The sequence below is a fragment of the Pongo abelii genome, chromosome 12 (genome assembly GCF_028885655.2).
Source record: "Pongo abelii isolate AG06213 chromosome 12, NHGRI_mPonAbe1-v2.0_pri, whole genome shotgun sequence".
NCBI classification, from domain to species: Eukaryota; Metazoa; Chordata; class Mammalia; order Primates; family Hominidae; genus Pongo; species Pongo abelii.
In genome coordinates, this window is record NC_071997.2 from 42987347 (window position 1) to 43011492 (window position 24146).

At 46.9% G+C, this 24146-nt stretch overlaps 2 protein-coding genes across 3 annotated transcripts; both read left to right on the forward strand.

The window, feature by feature from the left end:
- Positions 1–271: 271 nt before the first annotated feature.
- Positions 272–6382, forward strand: IL36RN (interleukin 36 receptor antagonist). Of its 2 annotated transcripts, none has more exons than XM_009237087.3 (5): positions 272–377; positions 1046–1101; positions 2486–2571; positions 3756–3883; positions 4085–6382. In XM_009237087.3, exons 2-5 carry the CDS (start codon positions 1073–1075, stop codon positions 4307–4309), a joined length of 468 nt encoding a protein of 155 aa, XP_009235362.1. In that variant the 5' UTR covers positions 272–377; positions 1046–1072; the 3' UTR covers positions 4310–6382. The 2 variants fall into 2 exon arrangements, with proteins under 2 accessions (XP_009235362.1, XP_002811839.1); XM_002811793.3 differs by lacking the exon at positions 272–377 and adding an exon at positions 832–875.
- Positions 6383–13926: 7544 nt separating this feature from the next.
- Positions 13927–17470, forward strand: IL1F10 (interleukin 1 family member 10). The gene is made up of 4 exons (XM_002811796.2): positions 13927–14379; positions 15942–16027; positions 16336–16463; positions 16765–17470. Exons 1-4 carry the CDS (start codon positions 14204–14206, stop codon positions 16975–16977), a joined length of 603 nt encoding a protein of 200 aa, XP_002811842.2. The 5' UTR covers positions 13927–14203; the 3' UTR covers positions 16978–17470.
- The last annotated feature ends 6676 nt before the right edge of the window (positions 17471–24146 follow it).

Below are 24146 nucleotides of genomic sequence, written 5' to 3' on the forward strand. Positions count from 1 at the left end.
ATTCAAGCATGTCATTATTCATATTTGTATGGAAAGATATTTTGCTATTTTGCTACATCAAAAAATGAGGTTGGAAAAAGTATAGGTTTTGTGAATCTGTTGTATGAAAGCTGTCTATAGTTATATGTGTATGTGTGTGGAGGAAAAAGTGTTGTCATTGGTTTTCTGACGATGCACTCAGAAAAGACAAGTATTCACGTTTTTCCTTGTGGCTGATCTGGATTTTCAGGTTTTTCTACAATGAACATGTAGGCTGAACATTCCCTAAGCAGGAGAGTCCCACCTCCAACATCTCCCATAGGCCTGGCAATGGCAGGCAGGAAAGACAGAGGAAGGAAGGAGGGAGAAGGGAAAGAGTGAAGGAAGGAGTGAAAAAGGTAAGGAAGAAAGGGAATAGGGGAGGAAGGGAGGAAATGGGGAGGGAAAGAAGGAAAGGAAGGAAAGAGGGAGGGAAGAAAGGAAGGGAAAAGGGAGGGAGTGAGTGAATGAAAGATGGAGAGAAGGAAGAAAGGGAGGGAGGCAGGGAGGAAAGAAAGTTGTGCTTCCCTTGAGCTGCCATGGGCACTGACTCTTAGGATCTGAAAGCCCGTGAGATGCAAAAGCTGAGTGCTCACAAAGAGCTGGAAAGCCTCAAGGAAGTTCTTCAATATTGCTGGAAGGAAACTGTCTCCAGAGGCTTCCCTCCCAACGACAGATAATGAGAAGCAAGTGTTTCCGGTGACTTAGGGTGATGTGAAATCACACTGGGAATCCTGCTCCTCCTCAGGTCCTGGCAGTTTCAGGGCCCCTCCCTAGGCCTTACTTAAAACGCTGAGGCATCTTTGGAGGAACAGGCAGACTCCACAGCTCCCGCCAGGAGAAAGGAACATTCTGAGGTATGCTCTGGGGCGCTGGTGGGACCGGAGCTCTCTCCTGACCCCAGACCCAGAATCTGCTCTGTGGAGGCTGTTCACATGCTGGGGGGCTTGGCACGGCTGCTTGCTCCCCAGACCCCAGCCAACTCAGCCTCTCTCTCCATGATTTTCTGTTGTTTATTCCAAAATAGGGGAGTCTACACCCTGTGGAGCTCAAGATGGTCCTGAGTGGGGCGCTGTGCTTCCGGTAAGTGTATGAGGCCCTGGTTTGGTGGTGTCCTCCGAGGGAAGTGAGTTCTGGATAGACCCGTTGTCCAGCTCTGAGCAGGAGGGAGGAAGGGAGGGGCTGCCATTGCAGCTGGGAAATTGTGACCAGCACCTCACTGCTCTTAGAGTTTTCCCAGCCTTTTACAAATAGGGGCAGGACTGGGGCAGGCCATCTCACAAGGGTTCCCTGATGCTGAGAGGGACAAGTGAACTGCCCAGTCTAGAGCTGCAGCCAAGTCTATCCAAGGTGGGAACAGGAGCCAGGATCCCTGCTCAGAGCTCCTCCATTGCCCCCCAGCACAGTGAATGGATGTAAGCTCACCCACTCTGTGCCCCTACCTCCCTGCTGCTCTTTGGGGATAATAATAAAACAAAAACCATGACCATCAGTTAGCCTGTCCACCCACTGGCGTGTACCAAACCAGACACTCTGCCGTGCTCTGGGCTTTACAACAGAGGATGAGAGCGGTCGTTTCTCTCAGTCTAATAAAGCACTTCCCACGATGTGTTCTGTGGGACTTGATTAGAGGAGTCCCATAGAGGCATCCAGGAGATGCCTAACACAGTGGAGCTCTCTGATCAGGTAAATGCAGGGAATTATGCTTTCTATATCCTCTCATAAGAGAACCACAGCCCAGCTCAGCATATGAGTGACTTTGAGGTTTTCTGAAGTAAGGCAACTTGTTGAATCGTATTTAGCCATGCATCGACCCAATTTTTATACTGCATCCTTTTCCCCCATATAACTTTTGGAGAAACCCACTTTAGGATACATCTTCCACCTCATAGGATGCCAGGAAATCAACTGAGTTCAAAGATGAGAAACAACTTTGAAAAGTAAAATAAAAGAAATTTAAATTTAAAGAAACTCCTCACTTAGTAAGGAATATATGACCAAATAGAAATACATGTATCTTGAAGAACTGAAGAATCAGGCTTTAATCTGGAAGAGGCCTGGATGTTATCCAACCCATCATCTTAGTGTAGCAATGAGGAGGCTCAGGCCCAGAGTGGGTGAGAGAGTTGTCTGCTGCGACTCAGCAGCATTGGAGGCAGAGATGGGGCAAGAACCTAGGGCTCTGACTCACTGTGCAGCTTCTCTTCCAACAAGAGATGGGTTGGGGCAGAAAAGGTTGAATAAGGTGAAGGAGCAAACCACAGACTCCAGTGGGAGGTTGTGGGGTCATCCTCCTGGTAGGGCATGAGCCCAGCAGGGCTGGGAGAGAAGGCTGTGCTGTTACTTCTGGCACAGTAGGAAGAAAGAGAGACAAAATGCCTGAGATCAGGGGGTTCTCTGGACCCAGGGCATGCTGGAGTGTACACCCTCCCCCTAATGTAGTCCTCACCCCTTCCTGATGTTTCAGAATGAAGGACTCGGCATTGAAGGTGCTTTATCTGCATAATAACCAGCTTCTAGCTGGAGGGCTGCATGCAGGGAAGGTCATTAAAGGTTGGTGACTAAACATGACCCACTTTCCTTGGTCTCTATACACTCTCAGGGGAGGGGGCCAGAAGAGGGCTTAGAATAGTCATACAGATTAGCACAGGCCTACAGAGCCCAGGCATTAGGGCAGCACAAACCAGGCTCTAAGCAAAGGCAAATAAAATACCACACCTCTCAGCAAAGTGAAGACACAGGCTCTGGGGCCACCTGAAGCTTCTATGCAGAAGTGGGAATGTTTTCCAAGAGGCATGTCTTGTCATTCCCTTACAGGTAGATTTAGGTCAAGCATTGCATTCCCTGGGAGCCAGTACCAAGGAGAGAACTAACGTAGATTCTCTATACCTTTTTTCCCATATGGGAGTGGGTTTCTGCCTCTCTACCCTGGGTCCCCTCTGCTCTCTGAAGATCCTCAGTCACTTAAAGTGGAGGGACCCGAAGAACAGGTGGCATTGTTGGACCTCCTGCTTGCTCACTCTGCCCCATGCACTGCAACTGGTCCCTCTCTAAAATAGTTCGCACCTGCCCACCCGGGGCACGCTTGCTGAGCACAGATGCCAGGTAGATCCTTCAGCTAGGCCATATGTGTATGTGTGTGCTTACTGGTGTATGTACGTGTGCATGCAGACATATATGTGTGAGCATATGTGTGCATGCATGTATCTGTGTGTAACCATGTATGTGTGAGTGCAGGTATGTATGTATGAGCATGTGTGTGTATATGTATATGTGTGTATGCATGTATCTGTGCATGTATGTGTCTGATGTATGTGGGTAGTGAGGGGATGTACAGAGAGGAATGAGACCCTCTTTTGCTCTCAGCAACCTCACAGGGTGTAGAAAGTTGTCCAAACAACTCCAAAGGAGGGCTTATCAAGACAGGTTTCAGAAAAAGGCCTGAGACCCAAGGGGCATTAAAGGAGGGGGTTGAATCTATTTTGGGGTATAGAGGCTTGAAGATTTGACCCTGAACTAGAGGGTGGGGTGGAGGTGGTACAACGTGCTTCCATGCCTTGATGTCCACTCTGGGCCAGTGGACAGGAGAGGCCATGTCATGACAGCTGCTGAGAGGCCTCCCTTCTGCCCAGCCTGGGGGCAGGCCATCTCACAGCAGTCCTGTGCCCTAGAGCCCAGGACAGGGGGAGAAGGAGGGAAAGGCATCCAGGGCCCTGCATCTGGCCTCCTTCCCACAGGTGAAGAGATCAGCGTGGTCCCCAATCGGTGGCTGGATGCCAGCCTGTCCCCCGTCATCCTGGGCGTCCAGGGTGGAAGCCAGTGCCTGTCATGTGGGGCGGGGCAGGAGCCGACTCTAACACTAGAGGTGAGACTTGGGGCATCCTCACTGGGGACTGAGCCACAGATGCTGAGCCCACTGAAGCTGGGCAGCCCACAGCCCTGGTGCTGTGGGACACCCTAGCAGGATTCTGTTGATGGCAGCTTTGCCTCCTCCCTAAGGACCCTGCCCAGCCCTCCCTCTGCCCCTGCTTCTGCCCTCACCTGCCCTGCTCTCCTCTGCTGGCAGCCAGTGAACATCATGGAGCTCTATCTTGGTGCCAAGGAATCCAAGAGCTTCACCTTCTACAGGCGGGAAATGGGGCTCACCTCCAGCTTCGAGTCGGCTGCCTACCCGGGCTGGTTCCTGTGCACGGTGCCTGAAGCCGATCAGCCTGTCAGACTCACCCAGCTTCCCGAGAATGCCGGCTGGAATGCCCCCATCACAGACTTCTACTTCCAGCAGTGTGACTAGGGCAACATGCCCCCCCAGAACTCCCTGGGCAAAGCCAGCTCGGGTGAGGGGTGAGTGCAGGAGACCCACGGCGGAAAATCACTCTTTCTGCTCTCAGGACCCCCACGTCTGACTTACTGGGCACCTGGCCACTTTCTCTTCTGGTTCCCAGTTTGGGTAAATTCTGAGATTTGGAGCTCAGTCCACGGTCCTCCCCCACTGGATGGTGCTACTGCTGTGGAATCTTGTAAAAACCATGTGGGGTAAACTGGGAATAACATGAAAAGATTTCTATGGGGGTGGGGTGGGGGGAGTGGTGGGAATCATTCCTGCTTAATGGTAACTGATCAGTGTTACCCTGAGCCCCGCAGGCCAACCTGTCCCCAATTGAGCCTTATAGGGTCAGTAGCTCTCCACATGAAGTCCTGTCACTCACCATTGTGCAGGAGAGGGAGGTGGTCATAGAGTTAGGGATCCATGGCCCTTGGCCCAGCCCCAGCCCCTTCCCTTTAATCCTGCCACTGACATATGCTATCTTTTCTATCTCTACCCTCATCTTCTTGCTGTGGGCATGAGGAGGTGGTGATGTCAGAGGAAATGGCTCGAGCTCAGAAGATAAAAGATAAGTAGGGCATGCCGATCCTCTTTTAAAAACCCAAGATACAATCAAAATCCCAGATGCTGGTCTCTATTCCCATGAAAAAGTGCTCATGACATATTGAGAAGAGCAACTTACAAAGTGGCATATATTGCAATTTATTTTAATTAAAAAATACCTATTTATATATTTCTTCATAGAAAAATGTCTGGAAGAGTTTACTTCAATTGTAGCAATGTCAGGGTGGTGGCAGTATAGGTGATTTTTCTTTTAATTCTTTTAATTTATCTGTATTTCTTAATTTTTCTACAATGAAGATCAATTGCTTGTATAATAATAAGAAAAGAAATTAATCTTGAGGTAAGCAGAGTAGACATCATCTCTGATTGTCCTCAGCCTCCACTTCCCCAGAGTTAAATTCAAATTGAATCGAGCTCTGCTGCTCTGGTTGGTTGTAGTAGTGATCAGGAAACAGATATCAGCAAAGCCACTGAGGAGGAGCCTGTGATGAGTTTGTGTGGCTGGAATCTCTGGGTAAGGAACTTAAAGAACAAAAATCATCTGGTAATTCTCTCCTAGAAGGATCATAGCCCCTGGGATTCCAAGGCATGGGATCCAGTCTCTAAGAAGGCTACTGTACTGGTTGAATTGTGTCCCCCTCAAATTCACATCCTTCTTGGAATCTCAGTCTGTGAGCTTATTTGGAGATAAGGTCTCTGCAGATGCACTTAGTTAAGACGAGGTCATGCTGGATGAAGGTAGACCTAAATTCAATATGACTGGTGTCCTTGTATGAAAAGGAGAGGACACAGAGACACAGAGGAGACGCGGGGAAGAAGACTATGTAAAGATGAAGGCAGAGATCGGAGTTTTGTGGCCACAAGCCAAGAAACACCAAGGATTGTGGCAACCATCAGAAGCTTGGAAGAGGCAAAGAAGAATTCTTCCCCAGAGCCTTTAGAGGGATCACGGCTCTGCTGAAACCTTAATCTCAGACTTCCAGCCTCCTGAACGAAGAAAGAATAAATTTCGGCTGTTTTAAGCCACCAAGGATAATTGGTTATGGCAGCTCTAGGAAACTAATACAGCTGCTAAAATGATCCCTGTCTCCTCATGTTCACATTCTGTGTGTGTCCCCTCCCACAATGTACCAGAGTTGTCTTTGTGACCAATAGAATATGGCAGAAGTGATGGCATGCCACTTCCAAGATTAGGTTATAAAAGACACTGCAGCTTCTACTTGAGCACTCTCTCTCTGCCACCCACCACCCCCAATCTATCTTGGCTCACTCGCTCTGGGGGTAGCTAGCTGCCATGCTATGAGCAGGTCTATAAAGAGACTTACGTGGTAAAAAATAAAGTCTCCTGCCCACAGCCACATGAGTGAACCTAGAAGCAGAGACTGTGAGATAATCAATGTTTGTTGTTTTAAGTTGCTCAGTTTTGGTCTAACTTGTTATGCAGCAATAGATAACTACTATGCATAGAAAGAGAAACAAATGCATTTGTTTTATTATTGCAATTTTCTCCAATATTTTTTATTTTCCTTCTCACAATGAACAACTATCCTTCATTTACCCAAATATTCTATTTAAAAGCTAATAATACAACATTTGTTGAGTCATCTGGTTCTGCAAAGTTGAGATCCTCTGGTCCTATGTGCCAGGAATGAACTCCAGTGTCCCCACCCAAACCCTGGGGAATGGGAGCAGAAGCCAGAGGAGGAGCCCATATCTGAGCCCCAGGTATTCCACCTGCACCTCACCTGTTGGACTAGCTTGGTGGTTGAGAGTCCATTGAGGCACTGGCAAGGAGGTGGTCAGGACAGACAGGGCTGGCTCTATGGACCTCACAGCTCCAGCCCAGATTCAGCTGAAGTCCTCAGGCAACAGGCAGCACAGCTCCTACCCCAGGCCTCTCAGGGCTGCCAAGAACATGAGCTCCGGATGCTAGGCTGTGTTTCAGACCCTGTTCACACTCTCTTTGTCCATGGGCCCAGACACAGTCTTGTGTTGCTCCCTCTGCTTTTGGGTCCTCCATCCATCCTCTCTGCCTAGATAAATCTCTCATCTTTCAATACCCTGCTAAGATGTCACCTCCTCCAAGAAGCTTTTACTGAGTTGAGACACCCCCAGCTATCTGATCTGGCAATGTTTTGTATGCACCTCCCTGCACTGTAGTACCTTAACTTGGAGTCTGTGGCCCCTGGGATGACCTTAAGGTTAGGGACATATAAGTTTGTCTCTCAGCACCTTGCATAATGCTTGGCACATAATGGAAACCCAATGAGTATATAATGTAGAAACCATTTCTCCACCCTGGAATATTCTCTCCCTCTCTTCCACCCATCTAAACAGGCCCACCCCTAAGGGAGCAGCTTAAATTCCACCTCATTCTTGAAGGTTTCTCCAGCCTGAATTTGTTGCTTCCTCATTTGTAGGATGACAGAACTCAGAAGAGCTTTAGCCATGATGAGCCGACGCAAGTCAGTAGTAAAAGAAGGAATATAAAATGCCTCCTTCAGGAATGTACAGGCTGGACATCATGACTATACAAGTGAAAAAGAGTGGCTTTAGATTTCTGCAATTTTGGTATAAATCACTGGCCTGGACCTGTATTTACAGAGATGCAATACTCACATCATGTGGGGTTTGTACAAATTGCAGACATTGAGGAACAGAGAATGTTCCAAGGGCAGGCTGTAGGGAAGAGGCTATGATGTGGGAGGTATTATCCTGAAAAAAGCAATGCACAGGGAGCCCTCTTCAAGCACTTAAAGGCTTGCCAAGTAGAAGAATATGCTTGTTCTGTGTAATTCCAGAACACACAAGCAGAACCAATGGGTGCAAATTATGTGGAGGCTGTTTTTCCTATATGACCCCCATATTTTAACCACAAGGACCACAAACATTGATAGTGTTTCTTCAAGAGGTTGTGTGGTCCCTGACCCTGGAGATGTTAAGGCAGAGCCTAATTAACCAATTTCTCAGGGATGCCATAGCACAGATTTCTCCAATTGGAGGGTGACTATGATTCCATGTCTATGAGATGGAGTTTCACTCTGTCACCCAGGCTGGAGTACGGTGGTGCCATCTTGGCCCACTGCAACCTCTGCCTCCCAGGTTCAAGTGATTCTCCTGCCTCAGCCTCCCAAGTAGCTGGGCCTACAGGTGCATGCCACCATGCCTGGCTAATTTTTGTATTTTTAGTAGACATGAGGTTTCACCATGTTGGCCAGGCTGGTTTGAACTCCTGACCTCAAGTGATCTGCCTGCCTTAGCCTCCCAAAGTGTTGGGATACAGGCATGAGCCACCACGCCTGGCCTAAAGTCCATTCAATTCTAGGATTTTTTTTTTTGCCCAAGGAGCTTCTCTGCCACTATTGTTTCCAATATGTCCTTGGCCCACAGCTTAGAGAGTCTGGTCTTCTTAATTATCTTTTCAAGTGTTTATGACTTAATTCCTCAGCTAGACTGTAAAACTACTTAACAACAAGGAGTGTGTATTGAATGTCTGTGTCACACAGCAGTGTAAATGCTGGGTAAACACTCATTGGTTGCCTGACATAGTAACTCATGCTTTAAGCCTTCCCATAGAAGGGTGAGAGATTGGGAGAGTGGAAGAAGAATGATCACTGGCCTTAGAAAGCAGAAATCTGGTCCCATTTCTGCCCATCTTTTCTCATTTCTCATCCTGCAGGCATCTGAGTCTTAGACCCACCTATCCCACTTCCTCAAGAAGCCCTTGGTGGAACTTTGCAAATGACCAAAGAGGGAGAATTATAATAAGGTTGTTAGTTTCCAGAGAATATTACACCTAAGCTTCTCCACCCTTGTAATGGATGGATGGATGGATGGAAGGACAGAAGGGTGGATCGATGGGCAAATGGGTGGATGGATGGATGGATGAATGATGGATGGATGGAAGAATGGACAGATGGGTAGATAGATGGACAGATGGGTGGCCAGGTGGGTGGATGGATGGATGGACTGAGTCAAGTAATGTCAATTAGAGACCTGAGTGTTCTTTCCTCTGTGCTCTACTCACACTATCATATTTCCTAGCAGTCCATGGCACATGATGTCTGCTCATTCTCAGGGTGAATCTGAGGTCAATATCTTTGCAGTTGGGTTTTCCTAGATGTTCTGTCCCATCAAGCTGGTACCACTGAAAAGCAGAGACTTCCTTCTCATCTTTCCAAACAGAGCCACACTCACAGTGCTATCAGCCCCTTCTCTTACTCTGGCTGTCTGGCCACAGCCTGGATTCAGACATCAGAATTTGTTCTGTCCTTGGGCTTGCCAGACATACTCTCTCTTGCATTCACCACCTCTTGAAGCCTAGGATGGAGCCCCACGGGGCACCAAAGATGTCTGACCCCAGCACTGTTTATCTGGCTGCAAACCCACTAATAACATAGTCAATGACAGTAGGTACAGAGCAGGGGCCCCATACCTTGTTTCTGCCAAGGCTTTATGGATGACTCTCTCCCCCTTCAACAAATGCTCATTAATGTTCCCACCGTCTTATTATTCATGCTGTACAAAAGACATTGTGAAATGCCCAGGCTCTTCTTCCTTCATGCCCTGCAGCCAATTATAGAGATTGGTGCAGGCCTGACCCACCCTTACCAGATGGTATAAACACAGTGCAATGCCCTGGAGAAATCAGTTGGAGTCTTCAGGGATCAGGGTTCCAGGCACTCAGGATCTGCAGGTCAGTGATGGACAGGCAATATTCTCTCTCTCTTTTCTTTCTTTTCTACTCTCTCCTGTCAATATCTCTGATATGCCCTCTGTCCCTTCACTCCTCCTGGCAAGCTGTCTAGGTAACAAGGTATTCCCCTCATAGAACATGGTGGGACATCAAAAACATTTAGGAGCACATAAAGAGATTTGAGGAGAAGGAATAGGTTAAGCCAAATCAAGATTTTTGAACTACTTAGAACAACTGACTTTGGAAAGTAATCTCAAAAGAAACCATCTGGGCCAGTGGTATTCAAACTGTGTTTGGTGGAAGCTTCAGAGTTGTGTGTGTGTGTGTGTGTGCTCCTTGGGAGCTCCTCAGTGTCTTCTTTGTAGCCAAGAGAAATATTAGCAGGGTTCCAAAGTCTCCATTGCTTCCTGTGTCAGCAAAGCAGTTGCCCTTTATCCTTTTTACAATCATTAGAATTCTGCATAAAATTTTATTGTGAAACTTAAAACAGTTTTGAAAGATACCTTACTCAGTCTTTCCATCCAATGATGATAAGTTGAAGGCCCAGGAATAAAAGGTGGCAAAATAAATTGGTAGCAGAGCTAGGTCTAGGACTCAGCCTTTCTATTCAAAGTCTGCTCTGTGTGTTTCTGTGTCCTGGCCATAAGGACCAGGGTAGTTCAATTAGGGTGGTTGGAGAGAGCTTCAAGTGAGCTGTAAGCCATGCTTCATGACTTCACGATCTTATTAACTTTTATAAGGGAAACAAATATCTTTATGTACAACAATAAATAATACAGTAAAATTTAATAGGAGTTCAGAGTAGAGTTACAATAGTAAGGGAAAGATTCATTAAACTCTGAGTCATGGAATTATAAATAGTTTGGCCTAGAAAGAAACTTCATAACCACATAATTGAATCAAATGAATTTGGCCTAGAAAGAACCTTCATAACCACATAATCTGATCCCATGAATGTATAGTGCTGAAACTGAGGGTTCGAGGTTAAAAGACATAACCCTGTATGTCTAAGCTGTAACTCTACACTGGTAATTAATTTGATAGAACTGGGTACTGAACCCATCTATACTGATACTATCTCCAGTAATCTTAATATTAAAAGATCTGAATGGATAACAATGAGAAGGGATGACTTTTGAGGCAGGGAGAACAATGGGACACCTGTGAGTATGTCCACTGAGAAGATAAGAAAGGAATTATGTTGCCAGGAGGTGTGGTTTAGTGTCCATGAAGAAGTGAGACGCTATCACACAAGAAAATCAGTGCCAGATGGTGGCAAAACAGTCAGTCACTGTAGATTCTAGAGCTGGGCAAGGATGTGGTGAAAAAAATCTGTAGAACGTGGGTCCAGATTCCTCACATAGGTTGGAATGAATGAAAGGCAGAAAAACCGGGAATACAAGTACAGTAGTAATGGCAGTTAAGAACACAAAGTTATATTTTAAAGAAATAACCTGTAGGGACTGGATAAGTTAGACACTGAGTCAGGAGAAGTAGGAGATATTGTCAATGAGTCTCAGGTTTTGAATATCACTGGTGAGAGGAATATTACGACAGTGAGAGAAATGAAATTGGGAGGAATGTGTGGGCTGGGAGGAGAAGATAATTAACTTAACCTTAAATATATTTGGCTGGATATCAGCAGGATGTCCAAAGTGGGCTGTCCTGTAGGGTGCAGGAGGTAAAGTGGGATGTGCAGTCTACATTTGGGAGCCATTAGCCCAAGATGATCATTGCAGCTGTAGAAGTCAATGAATTGCAGCTTAATATGATGTGAAATAGAAGTGCTTAGGACCTTGTTAGCCTTAGGGGCAGTCCCAGAAGGAGGTGAAATCTGCAGTGGGAGAAAGAGGTGTGAAGGGAGTCATTCGGTGTCAAGGGTTCCAAGGAGGCAATGACCAAATATCAAAGGAATCAAAAGAATCTTTGGATCTGGCTCCACAGAAGTTAATATTGGTCTTGGACAGAACATCCCACATAGATACTATGCAGGAGAATGATGAAGGATAGGACAGGGTGCTGTGCAAAAGAACATGGGGAAAGCCCAAGTTTAGCTGATGGTGGTGTTTGAGCCAGGACAGGTGAATTGCGGAAGTCTGAGAGCCAGATGCCATGTCCAGGGAGAAATGAGAGGAAGAAAAGAGGGATATAGACTGAAGTTCAGTGAAAAGTCATTTGAGGACAATAGGGAGGGGGAGCTTTGGGGGTGAGGCATGTGGCACACTAGGAGGGGCTTGGCACACAGCGGAGGCTCAGCACCAAGACCCAGGCTGTCTGATGGACCAGACGCTAGCTTCCTACTCTTACTCACTTCATCACAATCTATCAGAACCCAGGCAGAGGGAGCCGAATAGGGGAGCCTTTGGGAAAGACACTGTACATTTTGGCTGTGCCAGAATGGGAGGTTTCTAGGGCCCATGGGATCCAGCTGGACTGGACCAGCATTGAATTTCTTCCAGCTCTTTGAGCTGACACTGACCCAGAGTGGGAGTCATCAGCTTGCTGTCTGCCTTCACCCAGGGCCCTCCACTTTGTTGCCCCACCTAGATCTTGGCACAGCTACCACACTGCCCACTGTCCTGCTGCCACAACCAAAGAAGCCCCAGTGGTTTGGCCAAGGGGAGCCCATCATCAAGTGGGCTTGCACTGAGGCCATGATGCAGTTATCTGTACTGGGGGATTCTCTAGTCCTTTAGGACTCAAAGTACTGGCCAGGAGGAACCAGCAGCATTGACATCACCTGGTTGCATATTTGAAATGTACAGTCTCAGGCCCCATCCCAGGCCTGGAAAACCAGAATCTGTATTTTAATAAGACCTGCAGGTGGTTTATATATTTATTAATAAGTGCGAAGAATGAAAGTACACCAGTTCCCAAGCAGCCTGGCTGATTGCTGGAATCACTCCCAGTCCTACTGAATTAGAACCTTCGGCCCAGGAAATAGTAATTATACAGAGTCCCCCAGGTGATGCAGATGGGCAGGCACATTTAGGAGCCAATGACTTTAACTGAACACTTCATTTAAAAAATGTTGAAACTTACTTGATACTACAAAGGAAATTCATGTTCATTATAGAAAAATATTGATATGTTTAAAAAATTACTCATAAAGCCATAGGTAAGTGGTGCAACAACACGAGTAACATTTCTATGTATGTGTCTCTATGTGTGGATTTAAATAGAATTACAATGTACACTTGATTTATAATCTGCATTTTCACCTAATATATTTTGAAAAATTTTATGTCCTAAAACAGGCTTCTACAATATCATCTTTAACAAACACATACATCCTTATTTATTGAATTTTGCCATAATTTCTTAGCCAATTACCTATTACTGAAAATTTAGATTTTTTTCAACTTCTTGCTATTGTAAAAAATTATGCAGTGAACATTTTTGTAAGTAAACATTTGGGCAATCCATTATTTTTCCTAAGAGTAAGGGAAACACATGCAATCACAAAGTATACAGAATGCTTTAAGACTTTCATTCACAGCACCAACATACCTCCAGAATTTGCACTTGTCAGTCCCTATTATCCTTCACTCTAAGTCTTAAAGTCATACCCCAAGGCCTGGGGACAGAAAATGACTTGTCCAAAGTGACAGTGACAGACCCAGTACTAAAAGCCACCTTGGCTACAGCCGTTTCTGGAACTTGAGTGCTGAGGTGGTTGGAAGCCATATCCTCAGCACCCACCTGTTCCTTCTCACCTGCCTCCCCAAGGTCCCTCAGCATCACTTTATTCCTCCCTGAGCCCTATTACTTTCTTCCACCTGCCTTCTTCCTTTCTCTTCTCTCATTTTCTGCTTTCTTATATTTTTTCTTCTCTATTCCCTTCTTATTTGGTGAGAATCAGATCTACTTGGTAAACCTCAGCCCTAGTCATACTTGCATTACTTTCCTGAGCTAATTTCCAATTCCTGATTAGCTCTGGGTTTATTTCCATGTTAAATTCTGGACTGGCCTTTCCAATGGGTGGTCATTTTAGGGAAGAGCTCTAGGACAGGATAACCCATCGGGAAGGAGCAGAGTCATGTGAAGCTGTGTGGCCTGGCATTTGTACAGGGCCACTATCTTCACTGTGCCATTTTCCATCTGGAACAGAATGGGGGAGTTTGGATGGGCTGTTTTCAGCAGTCTTGGCCAAGCACTTCTAGTCGCTAGGAATGATGTTTTCCCACTCTCTGGGGGGACCCCACAAGCCTCACTGCTGCTGGAGACCCCTTCTAGTTGTGCTCTCTTCTTTCAGTCTGGGCTCTAGTTATCTAACCCTTGGCTAGTTATGGGGGTGGGGGTGTGGTGCCCTGTTGGCCAACAGGGCAGTGGGACTGGGTTTGAGCTGGGCTTATCCTCCAACTGTGAGGGAGGCTACAGCACACTCCACCCCACTCTCAGGGCTGGGAAGTGTTGTGGCTCAGCTATTTGGGGGAATCTGTTTTCCAGTTTCTCAGAACCAGCGCAAGCACACACATCCCAGGCTCACATCCCTGGTGGCTGGGCTTGCTCCCGGATAGCCTCAGTCAGGGAGAGGCAGAGCTGCCTGGAGCCTGCTGGGCTGGTGGAAGCCTTGGTGGATTCTGGCAGGCCAATTATAGATGAATGGCCTGGGGGACCCGTGCAGCCCATGGCTGAGTGGTTCTAAGCCCCAGCATGTCTGCCTCTGGCTTCACCCAGCCTCCTTTTCTAACTGCCCTTCTCTCCTCCCCGTCAGTGAGGACCAGACACCACTGACTGCAGGAATGTGTTCCCTCCCCATGGCAAGATACTACATGTAAGTTGTCCTGGCATGTCCCTGCTTTCCCAGCCAGGGGGTCAGGGTGGGAAGAGGAAAGGAATGCTGAGTCAGAGGATGAGGCTCCTTCCCACCTTAGAAATTGCAAGTGCCCCATAATTAAGCTTCATCATCACCACAGTAGCAACAGCTCTTTCATGAACGTCTGCAAGATGCCAGCCAATCTACTGCCTCATCTCTGTTCCAGAAAGTCTATAAGTGGAGTGTTATTAACCCCATTTTACAGATCTGGAAGCTGAGGCTCAAAGAGGGTAAATAACTTCCCCCACGTCACACAGCTACCAAAAGGCAGAGCCAGGAATCAGACTTCATGTCCTCTATGCTGCTCCATTTGTCTCTCTGAAATCTCAGAAAGTTTTGAATCTCAATGACAGCATCTTGATGGTGGTCCCCGTGGCCTTTACTCCCAGTGTGGGCTTCTAACACTTACTTACATTTCATCTCATTTGAGATTTGCATCCTTCCTTATCTTTTACTACTTTGTTGTCTGTGATTTTGTCATAAGCTCCTTTCAGGAAGGAGGTGAGGCATGAGAAAAATAAAAGACTACTCTGGGATACATTTCCTCTGCTCCTCCCATGGACCCTGTAATGTCCAGGGCTGCGTCCTGGACAAGGTGGGTGGGGAGCAGTCCTGGTCTCAAGGAGGTGACAGCCTGGTTGGGAAGCAAGACACATACATAGGAAGCACATAAATGACAAAGCAGATGTCAGCACTTCAGGGCATCTAATCTGGGTTCTGGTCTCCAAATAGAATGCTGCTGGCATGTGAGTTGTCACATCTGCGTTATCAAGGTGGGAGGGGGAATGCCAGTTAGCAAGCCCAGGATCTTTCCGGAAGTTTATTTTTACTGTACAAGTGAACCTGCTTTAAACATGTACAGTCATTAGCTAAGGGTATTATCATTAACTGTTATTGAGATAGCAAAATCCCCTGGAGGTGGTGGAATTTGTCCAGAGGTTCTGCCCTAAAAGGTTAATGAGAGCTCTCCAGCTCTGACAGCAGCTGACAGGCATCTTTGAAACCAACTAGGTGACTGAGCTAATAACCTGCATGACTTTGAAGTCTTTGAAATATCTGAAAAGCAAATCACACTTCAGTATACACTCAATTAATCTCTGTACTAAAGAGAATAAACATTTATAAACAATTAGGGCAGGCCCAAAAAATTTAGGATAAGGTTCACTGTATCCCAAAGTCATCTGAGCCTCACTAAGAAATTTCTCAGGAAGCCAGGAACATTTTCTTTACCCCTCTGTCAGAGGCCATTGGCTCTCCATTCTCCTCTGAAGGCCTCCCCAAGCCATGAGAAGGCAGGAAGCACAGCCTCTGAAAAGCATGAACACAGGAGACCTTCCTTGTTTTAGGGCTGGCCTGGTCTTTACCTGCTCTTGGGAGTGATCATTCCCCTCTTACCACCTGTGAAGGAGAGAAAATCGCCCAAATGCTCAAGGTGGTGATTCAGAGCATGGAGGTGGAAGGGCTTGGGGGCCAGTGGTGCATAAAGGGAATGGGCCATCAGCACTGTCATACTGTTTCAGAATTAAATATGCAGACCAGAAGGCTCTATACACGAGAGATGGCCAGCTGCTGGTGGGAGATCCTGTTGCAGACAACTGCTGTGCAGGTGAGCTTCTGGGGCCTCCACCTCATGCTCCATCTGCCATAGGCCCTCCCTTCTCTTCTTCCCTTTCCTCCCCAGCAGAGGGTCAGCAGCTGCCCCCAGTGACAGTGAGAAGGGCCAAAGAGTAGCTGTGGCCTCTCCTAGTGAGGGGGTATGACTCCTGCAGAAGTCCTGGCTCATCCTCCAGTCTGCATGCAGGGCCAGGCCAGGTGTGCCCATGCCCAGTTCCTTCCTACCTGAGTCTTTACCTGCCAAGAGCCTGCGACATGGGGTTCCTTTGTCCCTTGACTTTTCTCTCTTTTCCCTCCTAGAGAAGATCTGCATACTTCCTAACAGAGGCTTGTACCGCACCAAGGTCCCCATTTTCCTGGGGCTCCAGGGAGGGAGCCGCTGCCTGGCATGTGTGGAGACAGAAGAGGGGCCTTCCCTACAGCTGGAGGTGAGAGGCCTCTCCCCATTCTAGGGGATACTGCAGACCTGGCCTGACCCCTGGGATGCTCTGGCATCTTTGTGCCTATCTGTGGATTCCCAGCCAGGTCCACATGTCCTACTCCCTCAGGTTTCCACCATCTCCCTCTGCACCTAGCACCAAGACCCTTGCCCTCTAGAATCTGCAGAAGGCAGTCCCTTGGGTAAAAAACAGCCCTGTCAGGTCCTTTTTTGGCCAAGCCCCAGAGGCCTCCAGGGCTAACACCTCCATCAGCACTCTCATTCTGCAGCCATCCACCTTGCCCCCACAGGATGTGAACATTGAGGAACTGTACAAAGGTGGTGAAGAGGCCACACGCTTCACCTTCTTCCAGAGCAGCTCAGGCTCCGCCTTCAGGCTTGAGGCTGCTGCCTGGCCTGGCTGGTTCCTGTGTGGCCCAGCAGAGCCCCAGCAGCCAGTACAGCTCACCAAGGAGAGTGAGCCCTCGGCCCGTACTGAGTTTTACTTTGAACAGAGCTGGTAGGGAGACAGGAAGCTGCGTTTCAGCCTTGTGCCCCCAAACCAAGCTCATCCTGCTCAGGGTCTATGGTAGGCAGAATAATGTCCCCCGAAATATGTCCACATCCTAATCCCAAGATCTGTGCATATGTTACCATACATGGCCAAAGGGGTTTTGCAAATGTGATTATGTTAAGGATCTTGAAATGAGGAGACAATCCTGGGTTATCTTTGTGGGCTCAGTATAATCACAAGGGTCCTTGTGAGAACGAGGCAGGAAGGGAGAGTCAGAGAGAGACTGGAAGATACCATGCTTCTAATTTTGAAGATGGAGTCAGGGGCCTTGAGCCAACAAATGCAGGGGTTTTTAGAAGGTGGAAAAGCCAAGGGAACAGATTCTCCTCTAGAGCCTCTAGAAGGAACACAGCTCTGTTGACATGTGGATTTCAGCTCAGTGACACCCATTTCAGACTTCTGACCTCCACAACTATAAAATAATAAACTTGTGTTATTGTAAACCTCTAAGTTTGTGGTAACTTGTTATAGCAGCCATAGAAAACTACTACAGAGCCTCATTTGATCCTGTATCCAGTGTTTGATGCAAGAGACTTGGTGAGTTCTTAGAAGGCTACCTGCAGCTTCTCCTCCAGTCCATCTGCTATGGAGCCTCTAGAAACAACCAAGAAGCCCCAGGTAGAACTCAGTGTCCTCCGTGCAGGTACAAAGCCCTGGGCTGCTTCCAACTTAAATTCTAGCTCAAATCTTGTGATTTTCTACCAGATACTTCACAGTGAATCCACAATTCCATGGTTGACTGTTGGTACAGTCCACTATCTGCCAGGTGCCTTGAGTGTGCAAAGCAAGAAGTAGCAAAGGCCAGGCAATGTGTGTGTCCTGGATGTGTTGAGTTTAAGGTTACAGTGGAGTCTCTAAGTTGAGGTGATTTGATATAGCTGGGAGTACAGGGCTGGAATTCAGCTGAGAGTTTGCAATTGGAATTCATACTCATCCTCAGAGCTCAAACGCTTCTCTGTTACATGGAAAATATTTGACCAGGCTCAAGCTAGAGCAGAGAGCCCATGGTATCAGGACTCAGAGAAGGCATAGGCTGTTGGCACTCTCCCTCTGTTGTATGACTACTCAACATTCACCTAGCATGTTCTGAGTTCGAACCATGGGGCAGCAATTTTAAGAACGTTCTGTTGTCACCCTCAGAATGACTCTTCAAGGCAAGCATTTTCACCTCCATTTGACAGATAAGGAAACTGGACTAAGAGAAGTGAAATAACTTGCTGAAGTTAATACGGGCTATCCGTGTTGGAGCTCAATATAAAACTTGGTGCAGCTGACCTCAATGCCATTTTGCAAATTTTTATTCCACTTAAGGAGCTGAGGATAGAATGGTGAATAAAACCAAACTTCCTTGTAGCTGATAATTGAAAGGGAGAAACACTAAACAAGCAAATAAACAAACAAGAAAACAGAAAGGGCACTTTTCATGATTAGAAGGTGAGGGTAGCAGGTATTCAATGGAAATATTAGATGAGGGGTCAGGGGAGGTTTTTGTTGTTGTTGTTGTTGTTTTTTACTTTTTTGAAGAGGTAACATTTGCACTGAGGTTATGGACAGGAAGGAACTGTGACTAGAAATAATCAAGGCAAAAGAGTAGAAAATGTGTTGGCCCTGAGACAGAAAGGAGCTGGTATGTTCAAGTAACAGTAGAAGGCTGGGGTGGGGGCTGGATCCTGGAGAGCAAGGGAGGAGTAGGCAGTGAGCAAGACCAGCAGGGTTGGGTCATGTGTGGCCTTGAAGGCAAAGTACAGGCTTCTAAGTATTAAGTGTGAAGGGAGCTACACGATAGGCTCTGATAATGTTTAGGTTCTTTCTCTCAGCTGCTTCTCCACAGCCTGTATGTGCCCCGGGAACTTGATCACCTGGCTAGCCCATTGTAACTATGTGTTTACATGGTGGGACTCAATTTTATGTCAGCCGCGGCCAGAACAGCTGCTGGTAAATGCAGAAGAGGCTGAGTAAATGCAAAATCTTAAACAAGTTAATGGATAATCACACTTGATTCCTATTCCTCCTCCTCCTCCTCCTCCTCCTCCTCTTCTTCTTCTTCTTCTTCTTCCTATTCCTCTTCCTCTTCTTCCTCTTCTCCTCCTCCTCCTCCTCCTCCTCTTCCTCCTCTTCCTCCTCTTCTTCTTCCTCCTCCTCCTCCTTCTTCTCCTTCTCCTTCTCCTCCTCCTCCTCCTCCTCCTCCTCAGGACAGGGTCTTGCTCTATCACCCAGGCTGGAGTACAGTGGTGCAATCATGACTCACTGCAGCCTTGACCTCCTGGACTCAAGCCGTTCTCTGCCTCAGCCTCTTGAGTAGCTGGGACCACAGGCATGCATCACCATGCCCAGCTAAGTTTTTTAAATTTTTTGTAGAGACAGGCTCTCATCATGTTGCCCAGGCTGGTCTTGAACTCCTGGGCTCAGGTGATCTTCCCACCTCAGCCACCCAAAGTGTTGGGATTACAGGTGTGAGCCGCTACATCTGACCAATCACTTGGTTCTTATTGGACATTCATGATACTGTGTGAGAAGAGCTATGGTACCAGGTAGAGACGCCATTGTAGCCTAGAGGTGGAGCTGGCAGGGAGGGCTGGGCAGGGCTTCACAGAAGAAAGAGCATATAATCTGGGCCTCAGAGAAAAAGCAGATGTTTTCCAGGCAGAGAATGTGGGGATGGGCATCCCAGGCAGAAAAAGCTGCTCAGGAAGGTGTGATGATGGAGAAGAGCTCCCAGCACATCTGAGGTGAGTCATCAATGTGGCTGGGACCCAGGGCTTGGACTGAGGAGTTGCTGCAAATTCAGATGAGAAGATGGGTGGCTCCTGATTGCTAATGCCTTGCAAAGGAGTTTTTATCTGGGAGGCCCCAAGGAATCATCCAGGTATTTCAGGCAGGACCCAGATTTTAATCCTGGGCCCCTCAGATCAACACTGGGCCAACACAGATGCTACTGGGTCCTCAGCTCTTCTCAGCCACCCCCTCCCTCCCCTTCTCCCTCCCTGACTTCTGTTTAGCACCGCCCCCGGGGTCAGCTTCCATGCTGTGATTTCACAGTCAGCCTGACTCCTGCTTCATCTTCCCTGACCAGTTCATCTCCTTCATGCATGTGTTGAAAGACAAACTTTGGCATATTAAAATTTTAAGGAGTTTATTTGAGCAGAGAGTGATTCATGAATCACAAGGTGCCAAATTGCAAGTGATTCAGGGCTCCACCCAGGGGGTACCGGAAAAATTTTATAAGTTGTTCAGGAAGCAAAAGGAAGAAAAAAAATCATTGGTTAAGTGGAAAATCTTTAGTTGCAGGTTAGTCAGCGGTTCCTGATTGGCTAAGCTTAAGTTTCATTTTCTTAGTCAATGACCATTCACTCTGGGTTGGGTTTTAGTTTACTTAGGCAGGAACCCAACACGCTGGAGTCATCTCAGCCTAATACCTTCCCAATTAATTATTTTAACACACGGTAACTCATTTCTGCTGGCCCTTCCCTTGTGAACTGTGCCCATGGACCACCCAGGCAAATGCAGGCCTCCTCCTACTTACTAGTGGTGCTGTTCCAAGTTGAATCATGTTCTCTATATAACTAAAAAAAATTTTCAGCATGTAAAATATGCCAATTCTGTATCAGTGCACAGAAGAGGAAGAGGACATAAAGACTTAGAAGACACGTCTCTATGACTGAAGGACACATAGTGCAGATGGGAAAACCAGACCTTGTGAATAAAAGCTCATATTTATTGACTGCAAGACACTCCAAATAGCACTTGGAATCAAATTCTGCATGACTGTGGTAGAAATAGTGACGGGACTTTCTGGCACTAGGGATTTAAAAGTAAGGAATGGAGGCAACTTCTGACAGGTGCAGTTCAGAGATGACAAGAGTATTCTCCCACGCCCTAAGGCTCATCCCTTAAATTCCTTCTCCTCCCTGGAAACCACACCAAAGTCTTCACTCCAAAACCTAACCAGGCTAGAGGGTTATTATTATGTGAATTCTAGGGAGAGGTACACTTTAGGTCTTATCCACTATTTACATCTCAGAATGAACTGGTAGGTCCAGAGAGAGAGTAAACAGGCAATTAAACACAGTGTGGCCAGCTTTCGGTCAGGTAGCACCAGGAGCAGGGTGGGTGGGGAGGGTGAATGTGTGTCTGTATGTGCATGATGTGTCCATGTATGTGTATGTGTGTGCATACGTGCTTACAAGAGACTCCAGATGTAGGCAGCAGTTGAGTCACAGAGGGCCTAGTCTTTGTTCCAGGAAGCTATGGAACAACTTCACACAAGAGGGCGATGAATCCAGGGTCTCCTATAACCTGTATGTCCTAAGTCATTCCACCAGGATTCAAAATCCAGTCACTCTTCCCTTTGACCCAAATTTTCATCTCGCAATCCTAGGCCCACATCTCACATCACAATAGCCCCTACAAATACCTGCTCAAAACATTGTACAGAAAACTCCACAGGACACACAACGCATGTCTGTTCTAGGGAAATCTAAACTCAGATTTAGGGAGTAAACAGTAAAAGTGAAGAAAAATGAAGACAACTTTAATGGATACTAACTTTTCCTTGATATAATTCTCTAAAATATACAACTACTTAATAAATGAACTTGACAGAAACAAGTGTAATGAACATAAACAGTAAAGTTAACATCTTGGACTGAAGCACTGGCATTCGGGTTACCTGACTTTATTTCTGGTTGGATTTTCCATTTGCATAACTAAAAGGGTTCACCAGAATTCTACCAAAACAGAGTCTATCCCCAGAGCAGATTCCAATCTCCGCCCTCAAAGGCACAGACTCCACGCTATCTAGAGACGTGAACCCCCTGCCAATTTCTGAGGCTGGGAGCCTGCAGTGTGGCCTTTGGGCTAAAGATGGCGACAGAGATCAATGTTGGCACTGCCTTTTTGGGGCTAGGTTCTGAATGAGTTCTAACATTTAATTCTTCAAATACTTAGCAGCTACTGTGTGTCAGCCCTTGTGCCTCAAATCTCCACCTCACTTACAGTAGATGTATCCTTCCACGCAATGCGTGAGAGTAGAACTGGATCCTGTGATGACTTCAGGAAGTCCGGGTGCCCATTCTGTTGGGTAACAATTTTTGTTAGCTCCCCCTTGTCACGAGGGACACAGCCCCTGCTCTCTAGGATTTTAGAGCTTAGGAGGGAAGGTAGATATTAGACACATACTCACTTCGACGTTTTTTCCACCTATGTGAAGGAGCACCACACAAATGCTTGATCCCTTCTCCCCATGACAGAGACGTTGCTGTGAATCTGTCTCCTTTACACTCATTCCCTCCAATTCCCTTGGATGTCCTTGCCCAGGCTCTGGTCACAGAATTGGGTGACAAAGGATGCTGGGAGCCTTGAGTTCTAGCAGAGGCTCTTCCATACTGGAATATTTCTCATAGACATTTTCTGAAGGTCCACAGTCACAGGACCCATGATACAAAAAGTAGCACTGGTTATGTAAGTTTGTCTGCATAAAGGACAGCAGACATAGGTATCAGCTAGTTATGCATTTTGTAGACTGGTTCCAGTGCACACATTCCAATGAGTGCTTGTAGGTTTATGTGAGAAAATGTGTTATTTTTGATACCTTCTTCCACATGCCTCTCCCTGTTCACACCCTCTGCTTCAGACACTGGTCTCCTCACGATTCTCCAAAGACACACTCCAGGCACGATGCTACTCCAGAGCTTCAGCAGTAGCCTTGTGTTTTGAACACTTGTTCCCCAATTACCTGCCTGGCTTGTTTCCTCAGTGAGGCCTACCCTGGTTACCCCCGTTAAAACTGCAATATGCACCCCCTCAAATCTCAGCACCCTTAGTTTACCTATGGTATTATCACATTCTAATACACTCTATAATTTATTTTTTATTTATTGTACTTTTTTTCCTTTATCCTCCACTAGAATGCAAGACCCACAGGGCAGAGGATTTTCTTTTTGCCTTGTTTGTGTATTACCAGCATGTACAAGCATTTATGATGTGTCAGACACTCAGCAACATTTGCTGAATGAAGAAAAGAACGCAAATAGGATTCCCAAAAGGGTCCTACTTAGAGGTCATGCTCTGTGGAGACTAGCACCAGGACCCCTGTCCAGATTTATTAGGAAAGATTGTGGCACTGGGTGGGAGGAGTGGGAAGAGGGTCTAGTCCCTAGAAGGAGGGCTGGTGAGGGGTGGACAGGATATCAGGGCTCCCAGTCAATGTCTGAATCACTTTGCATGGTGTCTCAGTTATCTATTGCTGAGTAACGAACCAACCTACAATGCAGTGATTTAAAACATCAATGATTCCTTGTTCCTTCTGATTCTGTGAGTTGACTAGGTGGTTCCTCTGCTGATCTTGCCAGGGCTCTGTTGCACTCAGCTGGAGGCTCAACTCAGCTGGAAAGTCCAAGATAGTCTCTCCCATGTCTGGCTGTTTGTGCTGGCTGTTGGTTGGGGGCCTTAGCTCTTCATGTGTCCGCCCATCCTCCAGTAAACTGGAATGACTTTCTTACATGGCTTAGTGGTGCTTCTCAAAAAGAGAAAGGTAGAAGCTGCAAATGCTCTTGAGGCCTAGGGTCCAAAGCTCACATTTGTCAGGAAGGACTGTGGCAGTGGGTGGGAGTAGTGGAGAAAGGGTCTAGTCCGCAGAAGTGGAGCTGGTGAGGGTGGATGGGATACTGGGGCTCCCAGCCAATGTTGGAAGCACTTTGTCATATCCTGCCTCATGTTATTCACTCCTACCATAGCCTGTTGGTCTAAGCAAGTCCCAAGGCCAGCCCTGATTTATGGAGATATGGGTAGAGAAATGGATTCTTCCTCTCAAGGGGAAGATCTGCAAAGAATCTGTGCCCAAAGTCACTGTAAACAAATGGAAGAGGAGGAGGTAAAGCACAGGCTGACTGATTCCTGAATGTGCACTCCTGACCATCATGCTATGCTGCCTCCATGAGAAACTCTGACATGGCTGTGTAGCCAGCAATTCATTCATTCATTCTTTCATCAAATGTTACTGACCACCTGCAATGTTCAAGTGCAGAACTGGGCAGGGGGCATACAGAATTGAATGGGGTCCAAGATTTGATGCTCCTAAGTAAGATGAGAAAGCCAGCCTTACCCAAGCTCTCTCAAATC

Excerpts from the sequence above, each read along its gene's own strand:
- IL1F10 (XM_002811796.2), top strand. The coding sequence starts at position 14,204 with ATGAATGGCCTGGGGGACCCGTGCAGCCCATGGCTGAGTGGTTCTAAG. Across the intron at positions 14,380-15,941 it reads CCCATGGCAAGATACTACAT|AATTAAATATGCAGACCAGA; the intron begins GTAAGTTGTCCT and ends ATACTGTTTCAG. Across the intron at positions 16,028-16,335 it reads TGCAGACAACTGCTGTGCAG|AGAAGATCTGCATACTTCCT; the intron begins GTGAGCTTCTGG and ends TTTCCCTCCTAG.
- IL36RN (XM_009237087.3), top strand. The coding sequence starts at position 1,073 with ATGGTCCTGAGTGGGGCGCTGTGCTTCCG. Across the intron at positions 1,102-2,485 it reads AGTGGGGCGCTGTGCTTCCG|AATGAAGGACTCGGCATTGA; the intron begins GTAAGTGTATGA and ends CTGATGTTTCAG. Across the intron at positions 2,572-3,755 it reads TGCAGGGAAGGTCATTAAAG|GTGAAGAGATCAGCGTGGTC; the intron begins GTTGGTGACTAA and ends TCCTTCCCACAG.